Source organism: Anomaloglossus baeobatrachus, chromosome 6, assembly GCF_048569485.1.
Source record: "Anomaloglossus baeobatrachus isolate aAnoBae1 chromosome 6, aAnoBae1.hap1, whole genome shotgun sequence".
NCBI classification, from domain to species: Eukaryota; Metazoa; Chordata; class Amphibia; order Anura; family Aromobatidae; genus Anomaloglossus; species Anomaloglossus baeobatrachus.
Genome location: NC_134358.1, coordinates 6834199 through 6850376, shown reverse-complemented (window position 1 = coordinate 6850376; position 16178 = coordinate 6834199). Strand labels below are relative to the sequence as shown.

The following is a 16178-nucleotide window of genomic DNA, read 5'->3' as shown; positions in this document are numbered from 1 at the left end:
ACCTCCCTCCGCTCCCCAGACCTCCCTCCGCTCCACACACCTCCCTCCGCTCCACAGACATCCCTCCGCTCCACACACCTCCCTCCGCTCCACACACCTCCCTCCGCTCCACAGACCTCCCTCCGCTCCACAGATCTCCCTTCGCTCCACAGACCTCCCTCCGCTCCACAGACCTCCCTCCGCTCCACAGACCTCCCTCCGCTCCACAGACCTCCCTCCGCTCCACAGACCTGCCTCCGCTCCACAGACTTCCCTCCGCTCCACAGACTTCCCTCCGCTCCACAGACCTCCCTCCGTTCAACAGACCTTCCTCCGCTCCACAGACCTCCCTCCGCTCCACAGACCTCCCTCTGCTCCACACACCTCCCTCCGCTCCACACATCTCCCTCCGCTCCACAGACATCCATCCGCTCCACAGACATCCATCCGCTCCACAGACCTCCCTCCGCTCCACACACCTCCCTCCTCTCCACACACCTCCCTCCGCTCCACACATCTCCCTCCGCTCCACAGACCTCCCTCCGCTCCACAGACCTCCATCCGCTCCACACACCTCCCTCCGCTCCACACACCTCCCTCCGCTCCACAGACATCCCTCCGCTCCACAGACATCCCTCCGCTCCACAGACATCCCTCCGCTCCACAGACCTCCCTCCGCTCCACACACCTCCCTCCGCTCCACACACCTCCCTCCGCTCCACACACCTCCCTCCGCTCCACAGACATCCCTCCGCTGCACACACCTCCCTCCGCTCCACACACCTCCCTCCGCTCCACACACCTCCCTCCGCTCCCCAGACCTCCCTCCGCTCCACAAACCTCCCTCCGCTCCACACACCTCCCTCTGCTCCACAGACATCCATCCGCTCCACACACCTCCCTCCGCTCCACACACCTCCCTCCGCTCCCCAGACCTCCCTCCGCTCCACACACCTCCCTCCGCTCCACAGACATCCCTCCGCTCCACACACCTCCCTCCGCTCCACACACCTCCCTCCGCTCCACACACCTCCCTCCGCTCCACAGACCTCCCTCCGCTCCACACACCTCCCTCCGCTCCACACACCTCCCTCCGCTCCACAGACCTCCCTCCGCTCCACACACCTCCCTCCGCTCCACACACCTCCCTCCGCTCCACACACCTCCCTCCGCTCCACACACCTCCCTCCGCTCCACACACCTCCCTCCGCTCCACAGACCTCCCTCCGCTCCACACACCTCCCTCCGCTCCACAGACCTCCCTCCGCTCCACACACCTCCCTCCGCTCCACACACCTCCCTCCGCTCCACAGACCTCCCTCCGCTCCACACACCTCCCTCCGCTCCACAGACCTCCCTCCTCTCCCCAGACCTCCCTCCGCTCCCCAGACCTCCCTCCTCTCCCCAGACCTCCCTCCTCTCCCCAGACCTCCCTCCGCTCTCATTTGCCTCTCGCTTCATTCTCAGAATTTTCTTTGAAGTTTTTCAGACGGATTTTTCTTTACTTTAAGTCACGGAGGAAAAGCGCCAAAATAATGGGTTCATCCGGAACCGCGAAGGGAGATCCACAGGAAAAGGGGTCAACGCAGGCCATGCCTGAGGCGAATATCAATAATAATCTTTATTTCTATAGCGCCAACATATTCCACAGCGCTGTACAATTCAGAGGTTTATATACAAATATAAGTGACAGTTATAGAAGATACAATAATTAAAGCAAAAATAAAGACAACCCTGCTCATGAGCGCTTACACCCCACCACGGCGTGAGGTGGGGGGACAAGGTACAGGGGCTTGTTTACGAGGACGGTCAGCCATCTCCAAGAAATGGGGGATAAAGACTGCAAGAGCCGTCACCAGACGATCTTTGTGATGCTTTTGGGCAGTGGCGTAGCTAGAGTCCAATGGGCCCCGGTGCTAGGTTACAGCCGGCCCCCCCTCCCCACACGTTGTTCAGAAGTATGGGCCCTTGTAGACTTCTAAATTATACAAAGATTTATGATTCCCCCCCACCCTTCATTGTGTAGCACTTACCCCATCCTGTACTAATGCCCCCCATCCTGGGCCACTTCCTGGTAAATATGTTCCTCATCCTGGTGTATGACTTCATCATGGCTTTATCCTATAATATATGGCCCCATCCTGGTATACGTGTCCCCATCATGGCCCCATCCTGGTATACGTGTCCCCATCATGGCCCCATCCTGGTATATGTGTCCCCATCATGGCCCCATCCTGATATACGTGTCCCAATCATGGCCCCATCCTGGTATACGTGTCCCCATCATGGCCCCATCCTGGTATACATGTCCCCATCATGGCCCCATCCTGGTATACGTGTCCCCATCATGGCCCCATCCTGATATACGTGTCCCCATCATGGCCCCATCCTGATATACGTGTCCCAATCATGGCCCCATCCTGGTATACGTGTCCCAATCATGGCCCCATCCTGGTATACGTGTCCCCATCATGGCCCCATCCTGGTATACATGTCCCCATCATGGCCCCATCCTGGTATACGTGTCCCCATCATGGCCCCATCCTGGTATACATGTCCCCATCATGGCCCCATCCTGGTATACGTGTCCCCATCATGGCCCCATCCTGGTATGCGTGTCCCCATAATGGCACCATCCTGGTATACGTGTCCCAATCATGGCCCCATCCTGGTATACGTGTCACCATCATTGCCCCATCCTGGTATAGATGTCCCCATAATGGCCCCATCCTGGTATAGATGTCCCCATAATGGCCCCATCCTGGTATAGATGTCCCCATAAGGGCCTCATCCTGGTATAGATGTCCCCATAATAACCCCATCCTGGTATAGATGCCCCCATAATGGCCCCATCCTGGTATACGTGTTCCAATCATGGCCACATCATGGTATACGTGTCCCCATCATTGCCCCATCCAGGTATAGATGTCCCCATAATGGCCCCATCCTGATATAGATGTCCCCATCATGGCAGACGGTGATCTGGGCCTAGAGGAGCTTGACCCCTGGTCGCAGGGGATTGTGGCAAGGGGCACGGATCTGTCGAGGATAGCCGGCGGCCTTGCACCATCACTGGGCTGGGACCAAGCCACGACGGGGTACGTGGACCCAAGGTTGGGGAGTAGCTGCACGCAACCCGATAATTCACCCGTGGAGACCGGAGTTTTGAAGATTTGCTCCCCACTCGCTCCAGAATCGGGGGATAGGACTTTCCATCCAAACGGTCCAGAAAATCCCAAGCGTGAGCCCTGAGAGCAAGCTCCCACGCTTACCCATAGTGGGGAGCGGGACCCGGCAAGTTCCATACTACCGGGACCAACAGAGAAGTAAACTTAGTGCCCGGAGGCAGGTCATGGATCACCAGGCAGCACCATTGGGGACGGGACCCGGACGAGCTTCCCTCAGCGGCAGCGGTGTCCAGAGATTTGGTTTACCCGATTGTCAGCGTCTGTTTAATGGACTGAGTACGAGTGATCCCTGCACCCCACGCACCCCTCACTGAGTCCCGGGGCATCCCCCCTACCCGTGGAGGGTTCTAAAATCTTGCTGCCCATTCCATCACCCCCGGGTACTCCCATGTGCAGCGGTGGTACTCCCAATTACCACACACCATGGCTGGCGTCACAACTCTATAATCCCCTGTAAATACCCCCTTCATTTGAGTGGCCGCACGACCCCCGAGTCCGGAGACCCTCGAGCCACCGTGGATCAGATCCGAGCAGCCCGGCCCTCCCCCACCCCGCAAAGCGTGTTTCGGACGCATGCGCCGGCGGGGCCATTGCCTGTATGGAGCAGACTGCGGTAGCGTGTGCTCTGTCTTGCACTATTTTCGGGCACATACGTGTTCTGCAGACGGACACTGAGACGTAATCGACTATGTGTGTGTCTGCAGAACACGTATGTGCCCGAATATAGTGCAAGACAGAGCACACGCTACCGCAGTCTGCTCCATACAGGCAATGGCCCGCCGGCGCATGCGTCCGAAACACGCCTTGCGGGGTGGGGGAGGGGCGGACGGATGCCCTGACGGGACCTGTGAACGTCAGGCAAAACGCAGTGTGAAAGCGGCCTTATGCCCAACTCAGGGGAAAGGACCAGAAATAAACCGGATCTGAGATCTACAATGCGCCGTGACCTTCTGATCCCCCCAGATCACATCAGGCCGTGACACGGAGGCCAAACAGCCTTTTATTATCTACCTCTATAGCAGTCACTGCGGTCTAAAAACGCAGAAAAAAGCTTAAAAAAACGCAGCAAAAAAATCTTCAAAAACCGCAGCAAAAAACGCAATCATTTTATCCCTGTGTTTTTCTAGTGTGACTGGGAAGAAAAGCTGCAAGAACTCGCTCTGCATCAAATCTACAAGCCGCAAATAAGCGCGTGCGACACCTCCGGACCCCACTGACGGCGGCAGCGTCCCGGCGCGATCACCGACTACACGGCACCACCGATTACCTCTGTGATGTCATCACCAGGGGCGGGGCTGTATGTAGCGGGTGTGGTCTCCTGTCAGGTCACATGGCATTACATCGTGATGTCATCACCAGGGGCGGGGCTTATATAGGGGTGTGGTCTACTGCTGGTCACATGGCATTGCCTATGTGATGTCATCACCAGGGGGCGGGGCAGTATATAGGGGGTGTGGTCTACTGCTGGTCACATGGCATTACCTCTGTGACGTCATCACCAGGGGGCGGGGCTGTATGTAGGGGGTGTGGTTGTTCTGCTGGTCACATGGCATTACCTCTGTGATGTCATCACCAGGGGGCGGGGCTGTATGTAGGGGGTGTGGTTGTTCTGCTGGTCACATGGCATTACCTCTGTGATGTCATCACCAGGGGGCGGGGCTGCATGTAGGGGGTGTGCACGGGGACATGCATTACTTCATGGGGATACGTTGCATTATCAGCGGCAGGTTTGTTTCTGTCGCTCATTTCTGTCCGGCAGTGCAGGGGTGCATGATTGGTGGGTGTGTCCGGACTACATCTCCCGGCATGCACTGGACACGTCACTCCCGGACGTGCCCTGTACAGATGAATGACGGGACCAGAGCAGGTGAGGAGCGGACCCCGGGGAGCGCTACTGCTCTCTGCTATCAGCCGCCTCCACTACAGGAAGGGTCATCGGGAAGTCTACGTATAATTCACACGTCGCGTTTATTTTACGGCCGGAGAGGATTACACTGATATAGGAGTATTATACAATCACCTAACCTCCATCTCCAGCCATTCCTGGGGGGGGAGGCTGTGAGCTATTACTCCCTGGTATCAGCCATTACTGGGGGAGGAGGCTGTGAGCTATTACTCCCTGGTATCAGCCATTACTGGGGGGAGGAGGCTGTGAGCTATTACTCCCTGGTATCAGCCATTCCTGGGGGAGGAGGCTGTGTGCTATTACTCCCTGGTATCAGCCATTCCTGGGGGAGGAGGCTGTGTGCTATTACTCCCTGGTATCGGCCATTCCTGGGGGGGGAGGAGGCTGTGAGCTATTACTCCCTGGTATCAGCCATTCCTGGGGGGGGAGGAGGCTGTGAGCTGTTACTCCCTGGTATCGGCCATTCCTGGGGGGGGGAGGAGGCTGTGAGCTGTTACTCCCTGGTATCAGCCATTCCTGGGGGAGGAGGCTGTGAGCTATTACTCCCTGGTATCAGCCATTCCTGGGGGAGGAGGCTGTGAGCTATTACTCCCTGGTATCAGCCATTACTGGGGGAGGAGGCTGTGAGCTATTACTCCCTGGTATCAGCCATTACTGGGGGGAGGAGGCTGTGAGCTATTACTCCCTGGTATCAGCCATTCCTGGGGGAGGAGGCTGTGTGCTATTACTCCCTGGTATCAGCCATTCCTGGGGGAGGAGGCTGTGTGCTATTACTCCCTGGTATCAGCCATTCCTGGGGGGGGAGGAGGCTGTGAGCTATTACTCCCTGGTATCAGCCATTCCTGGGGGGGGGAGGAGGCTGTGAGCTGTTACTCCCTGGTATCGGCCATTCCTGGGGGGGGGAGGAGGCTGTGAGCTGTTACTCCCTGGTATCAGCCATTCCTGGGGGAGGAGGCTGTGAGCTATTACTCCCTGGTATCAGCCATTCCTGGGGGAGGAGGCTGTGAGCTATTACTCCCTGGTATCAGCCATTACTGGGGGGAGGAGGCTGTGAGCTATTACTCCCTGGTATCAGCCATTCCTGGGGGAGGAGGCTGTGTGCTATTACTTCCTGGTATCAGCCATTCCTGGGGGAGGAGGCTGTGTGCTATTACTCCCTGGTATCAGCCATTCCTGGGGGGGGAGGAGGCTGTGAGCTATTACTCCCTGGTATCAGCCATTCCTGGGGGGGGAGGAGGCTGTGAGCTGTTACTCCCTGGTATCGGCCATTCCTGGGGGGGGGAGGAGGCTGTGAGCTGTTACTCCCTAGTATCAGCCATTCCTGGGGGAGGAGGCTGTGAGCTATTACTCCCTGGTATCAGCCATTCCTGGGGGAGGAGGCTGTGTGCTATTACTCCCTGGTATCAGCCATTCCTGGGGGGGGAGGAGGCTGTGAGCTGTTACTCCCTGGTATCGGCCATTCCTGGGGGGGGGGAGGAGGCTGTGAGCTGTTACTCCCTGGTATCAGCCATTCCTGGGGGAGGAGGCTGTGAGCTGTTACTCCCTGGTAGCAGCCATTGCTGGGGGGGGAGGAGGCTGTGAGCTATTACTCCCTGGTATCAGCCATTACTGGGGGAGGAGGCTGTGAGCTATTACTCCCTGGTATCAGCCATTACTGGGGGAGGAGGCTGTGAGCTATTACTCCCTGGTATCAGCCATTACTGGGGGAGGAGGCTGTGAGCTATTACTCCCTGGTATCAGCCATTACTTGGGGAGGAGGCTGTGAGCTATTACCCCCTGGTATCAGCCATTACTTGGGGAGGAGGCTGTGAGCTATTACTCCCTGGTATCAGCCATTACTGGGGGAGGAGGCTGTGAGCTATTACTCCCTGGTATCAGCCATTACTGGGGGAGGAGGCTGTGAGCTATTACTCCCTGGTATCAGCCATTACTGGGGGAGGAGACTGTGAGCTATTACTCCCTGGTATCAGCCATTACTGGGGGAGGAGGCTGTGAGCTATTACTTCCTGGTATCGGCCATTCCTGGGGGGGGGGAGGCTGTGAGCTATTACTCCCTGGTATCAGCCATTACTGGGGGAGGAGGCTGTGAGCTATTACTCCCTGGTATCGGCCATTCCTGGGGGGGAGGAGGCTGTGAGCTATTACTCCCTGGTATCGGCCATTCCTGGGGGGGGAGGAGGCTGTGAGCTATTACTCCCTGGTATCAGCCATTACTGGGGGAGGAGGCTGTGAGCTATTACTCCCTGGTATCAGCCATTACTGGGGGAGGAGGCTGTGAGCTATTACTCCCTGGTATCAGCCATTACTGGGGGAGGAGGCTGTGAGCTATTACTCCCTGGTATCAGCCATTACTGGGGGAGGAGGCTGTGAGCTATTACTCCCTGGTATCGGCCATTCCTGGGGGGGAGGAGGCTGTGAGCTATTACTCCCTGGTATCGGCCATTCCTGGGGGGGGGAGGCTGTGAGCTATTACTCCCTGGTATCAGCCATTACTGGGGGGGGTGGAGGCTGTGAGCTATTTCTCCCTGGTATCAGCCATTACTGGGGGGGAGGAGGCTGTGAGCTATTACTCTCTGGTATCGCCCATTCCTGGGGGAGAGGAGGCTGTGAGCTGTTACTCCCTGGTATCGGCCATTCCTGGGGGTGGAGGCTGTGAGCTGGCTGTGAGCTATTACTCTCTGGTATCGCCCATTCCTGGGGGGGAGGAGGCTGTGAGCTGTTACTCATGAATATTCACTGCTTCCCCCGCCCACCCTCGGTGCCAGCCTCTGTGATTGGTTGCCCTCACACTTGCTGCCCGAGTCCCTGAAGTGGGGTGTAAAGTAATAATTGTGAATCTTGGTGTAGCCCCCCCTTATGATACCAGCACAGGTAAAGCCACGGCCACAGGCGCAGCCCCCCCTTATCATGACACCAGCACAGGTAAAGCCACAGGCGCAGCCCCCAGCCCTGCGCTTATCTTGGCTGTGTATCAAAATAAGAGGAACCGCATGCGGATCTTTAAAAATGTGTTTAAATTACTAATTAGAAAGAACAGCGCGCGGTTTCCCCCCAATTTTATTGCCCAGCCATGATAGAATAGCAGCCCCCAGCTATCGGGCTTTCAGACAGAGGAGATACATAATTATTGGGTCCCCCCAGCCTAAAAATAGCAGCCTGCAGCCGCCCAGGATTGTCGCATCAACGAGATGTGGCAATCCCAGCACTTTACCCGGCTCATCCCGATTACCCTGGTGCAGCAGGAATCGGGGTAAGGAGGGGTTAATGACGGCTGGAACACGGACTTCCCTTGGAAGTGGGGGGGAGTGAGGAGGGTGCTGGGTGCTGGGGGGGGGAGTGAGGAGGGTGCTGGGGGGGGGGGGAGTGAGGAGGGTGCTGGGGGGGAGTGATGCGAGATGCGGCGGGTGCTGGGGGGGAGTGATGCGAGATGCGGCGAGTGCTGGGGGGGGAGTGATGCGAGATGCGGCCGGTGCTGGGGAGTGATTTGGCTTTGATTTTTTTTTTTTTTTCTCCCCAGGGTAAATCACTATGACAGAGAATAAAGCGCGGCGGATCCTGGTGACGGGGGGCTCGGGGCTGGTGGGGAGAGCGATCCAGAAGATTGTGGCAGATGGAGAAGGACGAGAGGACGAGGAATGGATCTTCCTGTCCTCCAAGGACGCCGACCTCACGTGAGTGCAAAACCTCACCCTCCGCTCCTCTGTTGTGTCGGCACGGGCCGTCGGGCCTCCCTCCCTCCCGCCTCCAGTGGAGGTTACAGTGTCATGGACCGTCCTTGGCTCTGTGTTTTGGCTCCTCCTGGTTTCGGTGTGAATGAGGCCGGACGGGTGGCGGGGTGGCGGAGTGCTGTGGCGGGGTGCTGTGGCGGGGTGGCGGGGTGCTGTGGCGGGGGTGGCGGGGTGCTGTGGCGGGGTGCTGTGGCGGGGTGGCGGAGTGCTGTGGCGGGGTGGCCGTCCTCCTCCCTCATCCGCTGCTTCTCCTCCTTCTTGCAGGGACGCTGCAGACACTCGGGCGCTGTTTGAGAAGCACAGACCCACCCACGTCATCCACCTGGCGGCCATGGTGGGCGGACTCTTCCGGAATATGAAGTATAACCTGGATTTCCTGGTAAGACGTGTGACCTGATGGGGGTTGTAGTAGCAGCTCCAGGGTCCTCCTTCCGTCATGTCTTCTCCTGCAGTCACCTCCAGAGCTGCACTCACAATACTGCTGCCTGACCCCAACTAAGCATGTATTATCTGGTGTGTGATAGCACTACATCTACCAGAATGCATCACAGCAGAGCGCGCGCCACAGACGCCGACCCCCGAAAGGGTTAACTGTGATGCCCGACGAAATCTTAGGAAAATGGTAACCTGCAGCTCTGGAGGATGACTGTGGTGAATGCAGCTCTGGAGGATGACTGTGGTGAATGCAGCTCTGGAGGATGACTGTGGTGAATGCAGCTCTGGAGGATGACTGTGGTGAATGCAGCTCTGGAGGATGACTGTGGTGAATGCAGCTCTGGAGGATGACTGTGGTGAATGCAGCTCTGGAGGATGACTGTGGTGAATGCAGCTCTGGAGGATGACTGTGGTGAATGCAGCTCTGGAGGATAACTGGTGAATACAGCTCTGGAGGATGACTGTGGTGAATGCAGCTCTGGAGGATAACTGGTGAATACAGCTCTGGAGGTGACTTGAAGATAACTATGGTGACTGCAGCTCTGAAGGTGACTGGAGGATAACTGTGGTGAATGCAGCTCTGGAGGTGACTGGAGGATAACTGTGGTGAATGCAGCTCTGAAGGTGACTGGAGGATAACTGTGGTGAATGCAGCTCTGGAGGTGACTGGAGGATGACTGTGGTGAATGCAGCTCTGAAGGTGACTGGAGGATAACTGTGGTGAATGCAGCTCTGGAGGTGACTGGAGGATGACTGTGGTGAATGCAGCTCTGGAGGTGACTGGTGGATACCCGTGGTGAATGCAGCTTACATGCGTTGTTCCCTCCGGAGCTGACCTTCCCTTTTCCCTAGAGAAATAACCTCCACATTAATGACAATGTGCTGCACACCTCGTATGAGCTGGGGGTCCAGAAGGTGGTCTCCTGCCTCTCCACCTGCATCTTCCCAGACAAGACCACCTACCCCATTGATGAGACCATGGTAAGCAGAGACCCCCCCCCCCCCCCTCCACGATATAACGCCCCTTTTCTGCGCTCACCACAGTCTTCTCTGCAGATTCACCTCGGACCCCCGCACAGCTCCAACTTCGGCTATTCCTATGCCAAGAGGATGATTGACGTCCAGAACAGGTAACGCCACGGCCATGGTGATAGCGTGCGGGGGAGGGGCTGTGCGGGGGTCACTGGGAAAGCCCGGCCGCCTGTGGCTGCAGACCCTTCAGTCTGGGGAGAGGGGGCTGCTGCCATTGTCAAGGTATTAGTTGAAGATGGCTAATGGTATCTTCATTCAGGATATCGAGAGGCCGGTGCCGTATGAGCTGTATATCAGAGCTGATGTTAAAGGGAAGGTGTCGTATCACACAGGATAGGATTAGATGCACAGCTCAGCAGACGGTATCACACAGGATAGGATTAGATACAGCTCAGCACACAGTATCACATATCATAGGATTAGATACATGGCTCAGCAGACAGTATCACACAGGATAGGATTAGATACAGCTCAGCAGACAGTATCACACAGGAGAGGATTAGATACAGCTCAGCACACAGTATCACATATCATAGGATTAGATACATGGCTCAGCAGACAGTATCACACAGGAGAGGATTAGATACAGCTCAGCAGACAGTATCACACAGGAGAGGATTAGATACAGCTCAGCAGGCAGTATCACACGTGATAGGATTAGATACACAGCTCAGCAGACTGTATCACACAGGATAGGATTAGATACACCGCTCAGCAGACAGTATCACACAGGATAGGATTAGATACACAGCTCAGCAGACTGTATCACACAGGATAGGATTAGATACACCGCTCAGCAGACAGTATCACACAGGATAGGATTAGATACACAGCTCAGCAGACAGTATCACACAGGAGAGGATTAGATACACGGCTCAGCAGACAGTATCACACAGGACAGGATTAGATACACGGCTCAGCAGACAGTATCACACAGGAGAGGATTAGATACACAGCTCAGCAGACAGTAGCACACAGGACAGGATTAGATACACAGCTCAGCAGACAGTATCACACAGGACAGGATTAGATACACGGCTCAGCAGACAGTATCACACAGGATAGGATTAGATACACAGCTCAGCAGACAGTATCACACGTGATAGGATTAGATACACGGCTCAGCAGACAGTATCACACAGGATAGGATTAGATACACAGCTCAGCAGACAGTATCACACAGGAGAGGATTAGATACACAGCTCAGCACACAGTATCACATATCATAGGATTAGATACATGGCTCAGCAGACAGTATCACACAGGAGAGGATTAGATACAGCTCAGCAGGCAGTATCACACGTGATAGGATTAGATACACAGCTCAGCAGACAGTATCACACAGGATAGGATTAGATACACCGCTCAGCAGACAGTATCACACAGGATAGGATTAGATACACCGCTCAGCAGACAGTATCACCGGTACACACAGGTACTCACATGCAGTGACACACACACACACACACACACACACACACACACACAGTGGCGGGCTGGGTAGAGGGGAGGGGGTGTCATTAGAGACGGTAACGGCGGGGGGGGGGGGGCAGTAGCGGGGGCTGGGTAGAGCGGAGCAGTGTTCTGCTGCACGCTCACCCACAATGCTCTGCCACACGCACGGACACCCAATGCTCTGCCAGCACACACACAAAATGCTCTACCACACACACAAAATGCTCTGCCACACACAAGCACGCACACACACATTGCTCTGCCAGCACACACACAAAATGCTCTACCACACACACAAAATGCTCTGCCACACACACACGCGCACACACAATGCTCTGCCAGCACACACACAAAATGCTCTGCCACACACACGCGCACACACAATGCTCTGACAGCACACACACAAAATGCTCTGCCACACACAAGCACGCACACACATTGCTCTGCCAGCACACACACAAAATGCTCTGCCACACACACGCGCACACACAATGCTCTGACAGCACACACAAAATGCTCAACCACACGCACACGCATACACATTGCTCTGCCAGCACACACACAAAATGCTCTGCCACACGCACACGCAATGCTCTGCCAGTACACACACAATGCTCTGCCACACACACACACACACGCGCGCACACACAATGCTCTGCCACACACAAGCACACACACAAAATGCTCTGCCACATGCATGCACAATGCTCTGCCACACACAAGCACGCACACACATTGCTCTGCCAGTACACACAAAATGCTCTGCCACATGCACGCACCATGCTCTGCCAGCACACACACAAAATGCTCTGCCACACGCACACACAATGCTCTGCCAGCACACACGCACAATGCTCTGCCACACGCACGCACAATGCTCTGCCACACACACACAAGCACGCACACACATTGCTCTGCCAGTACACACAAATGCTCTGCCACACGCACGCACAATGCTCTGCCACACACACACAAGCACGCACACACATTGCTCTGCCAGTACACACACACAATGCTCTGCCACACACACACACAAGCACGCACACACATTGCTCTGCCAGTACACACACAATGCTCTGCCACACGCACGCACAATGCTCTGCCACACACACACACACAAGCACGCACACACATTGCTCTGCCAGTACACACACAAAATGCTCTGCCACACGCACGCACAATGCTCTGCCACACACACACACAAGCACGCACACACATTGCTCTGCCAGTACACACACACAATGCTCTGACACACGCACACACAAGCACGCCCGCTGCGGCCGGGGAAGGAAGGGGGGCCGTACACTACTCACACAGGCCGACAGGTGACAGGCCATGGGGGGAGAGCGTGGGGGTATTATCAGAGACGGTAGCAGCATCGGCGGCGGGGGGAGGGGCACCGGTACACTACTCCCCACGGGCCGAACGGGTGAGAGGGGGAAAAGTTCCGCACACAGCATGACCGCTGTGAGCTGCAGAAAGATGGCGCTGATGTCCTCGCTCTGCTGTGATCTGGACAGCCCAGGGGGCGCGTCACCGCAGGGACCTCTCCTGTAATAAGCCTAGGGGTCGGATTCCGACTATCAGAGTCTATGCACAGGGGCTGCCATAAAGGAAGGAGTTACTGTCATTACACACACAGCAGATCCAGCATGGCCGCCCCCAGTGCCTCCAGTAAAATAAGAAATAAAAACTAAATAAGCTGCGATTTTTCATTTTGTATTAGAAATACTTTATTTCATAATCACTATTTTTAATACAAAAATAAAAGAACGCGACACCTTCCCTTTAATAAATCAGACAATGATCACACAAGACGTGTTCTTTGAGCCAGCGTCACCCACTGAACCCGTGTATTGGATAGATACAATTATACAGAATGCATCATTGACCTTGGGACTAGAACAGGGAGTAGGGAGTACTCCACTCCCCAATCTTTCCCAGCATGCTGTAAAATACATCTCTTCATTATACAGTCTGTGTGAATCTACTGATAAGGACTTTGCGCATCATTATGAAGACTTTCATTGTTTGTACATCTGTTCACTCATCCTTGGTAACCCCTTCATGACTATACAGCTTAGAATTATATTATAGGTCTGTGCAATTGCTATATAGACAGACAGATAATTTATACAACTACATCTACATTTTGATTATTTACATACAGATATTCTTATTAGGTTTGAACAAACAATTTATAGCTTAGGCCACCTCCACACCATGAGCGTACAACAGCTGCAGGCTTATACCATGGAGGGACGGCAGCTGCGGGCTTATACCGTGCAGGGACCTCAGGGGCTGTTATGACCTGATATCAGGCGGTTCCTCTGTTCTGGCCTCGGGGGTCTGTAATCCTTGGCCGCGCAATCTGACTCCACAATCGGCTGCACTCACCTCTCCCCTCCCCCGCTCCACAGGGCGTACCGCGAGCAGCACGGATGTACGTTCACCGCCGTCATCCCCACCAACGTCTTCGGCCCCTACGATAACTTCAACATCGAGGACGGACACGTGCTGCCGGGGCTCATCCACAAAGTGTACCAGGCGAAACGTGAGTATCTCCGGCCGCCGGCGTCTGACCCCGCCCCCTCCTCAAGAAACCGCGGACGGCAAATAACATGAGTGTGCATTGTTATTCCAGAAAACGGCAACGCACTGTCCATATGGGGAACCGGGAAACCGCGGAGGCAATTCATCTACTCACTGGTGAGTCAGCAATCACACCCTATACTCCAGAGCTGCACTGACTATTCTGCTGGTGCAGTCTATGTGCACATACATTACATTACTGATCCTGAGTTACCTCCTGTATTATACTCCAGAGCTGCACTCACTATTCTGCTGGTGCAGTCACTGTATACATACATTACATTACTGATCCTGAGTTACCTCCTGTATTATACTCCAGAGCTGCACTCACTATTCTGCTGGTGCAGTCACTGTGTACATACATTACTGATCCTGAGTTACCTCCTGTATTATACTCCAGAGCTGCACTCACTATTCTGCTGGTGCAGTCACTGTGTACAATCATTACTGATCCTGAGTTACCTCCTGTATTATACTCCAGAGCTGCACTCACTATTCTGCTGGTGCAGTCACTGTGTATATATATTACTGATCCGGAGTTACCCCCTGTATTATACTCCAGAGCTGCACTCACTATTCTGCTGGTGCAGTCACTGTATACATTACATTACTGATCCTGAGTTACCTCCTGTATTATACTCCAGAGCTGCACTCACTATTCTGCTGGTGCAGTCACTATGTACATACATTACATTACTGATCCTGAGTTACCTCCTGTATTATACTCCAGAGCTGCACTCACTATTCTGCTGGTGCAGTCACTGTGTACACACATTACTGATCCTGAGCTACCTCCTGTATTATACTCCAGAGCTGCACTCACTATTCTGCTGGTGCAGTCACTGTGTACATACATTACTGATCCTGAGTTACCTCCTTTGTTATACTCCAGAGCTGCACTCACTATTATGCTGGTGCATTCACAGTGTACATACATTACATTACTGATCCTCAGTTACCTCCTGTATTATACTCCGGAGCTGCACTCACTATTCTGCTGGTGCAGTCACAGTGTACATACATTACATTACTGATCCTGAGTTACCTCCTGTATTATACTCCAGAGCTGCACTCACTATTCTGCTGGTGCAGTCACTGTGTACATACATTACTGATCCTGAGTTACCTCCTGTATTATACTCCAGAGCTGCACTCACTATTCTGCTGGTGCAGTCACTGTGTACATACATTACATTACTGATCCTGAGTTACCTCCTGTATTATACTCCAGAGCTGCACTCACTATTCTGCTGGTGCAGTCACTGTGTACATACATTACTGATCCTGAGTTACCCTCCTGTATTATACTCCAGAGCTGCACTCACTATTCTGCTGGTGCAGTCACTGTGTACATACATTACTGATCCTGCGTTACCCCCAGTATTCTCCTCCAGAGCTGCGCTCACTCTCTCTCCTTTCCCCAGGACCTGGCGCGGCTCTTTCTCTGGGTGCTGCGGCAATATGATGAGGTGGACCCAATCATCCTGTCCGGTGAGGCGTGTGTGTGTGCCCTGTGTGTGTGTGTGCTGTGTGTGTGTGTCTCGGGTGGGTTCGGCCTCTGTGTAGATTGTTATAACCTCTGTATTTCAGTGGGAGAAGAGGACGAGGTCTCCATAAAGGAGGCGGCAGAGAGCGTCGTGGCTGCCATGGACTTCAAGGGGGACGTTCTCGTATCCTAGATTCAGAGCTGTATTCACTATTGTTACACATCAGAGGCCTGCAGAGCTGCAATCACAATACTGATACACCCTCCTCACATACCGGAGCTGCACTCACTTCTTCTCTTGCAGTCACAGTTGTTATGCTGTAGTTTCCCCCAGAGCTGTAATCACGATGCTGCTCTTCATTGTGCACGGCAGACGG

The 16178-nt window shown here is 54.6% G+C and overlaps 1 protein-coding gene across 1 annotated transcript; it reads left to right on the top strand.

Annotated features, from left to right (window-relative positions):
- The first annotated feature begins 4935 nt into the window (after positions 1 to 4935).
- On the top strand, positions 4936 to 15994 carry LOC142243774 (GDP-L-fucose synthase-like). Its single transcript, XM_075315973.1, has 9 exons — positions 4936 to 5034; positions 8591 to 8744; positions 9066 to 9180; positions 10089 to 10217; positions 10293 to 10366; positions 14144 to 14277; positions 14368 to 14432; positions 15740 to 15806; positions 15906 to 15994. The coding sequence occupies exons 2-9, from the start codon at positions 8602 to 8604 to the stop codon at positions 15992 to 15994; spliced, it is 816 nt and encodes a 271-aa protein (XP_075172088.1). The 5' UTR covers positions 4936 to 5034; positions 8591 to 8601.
- The last annotated feature ends 184 nt before the right edge of the window (positions 15995 to 16178 follow it).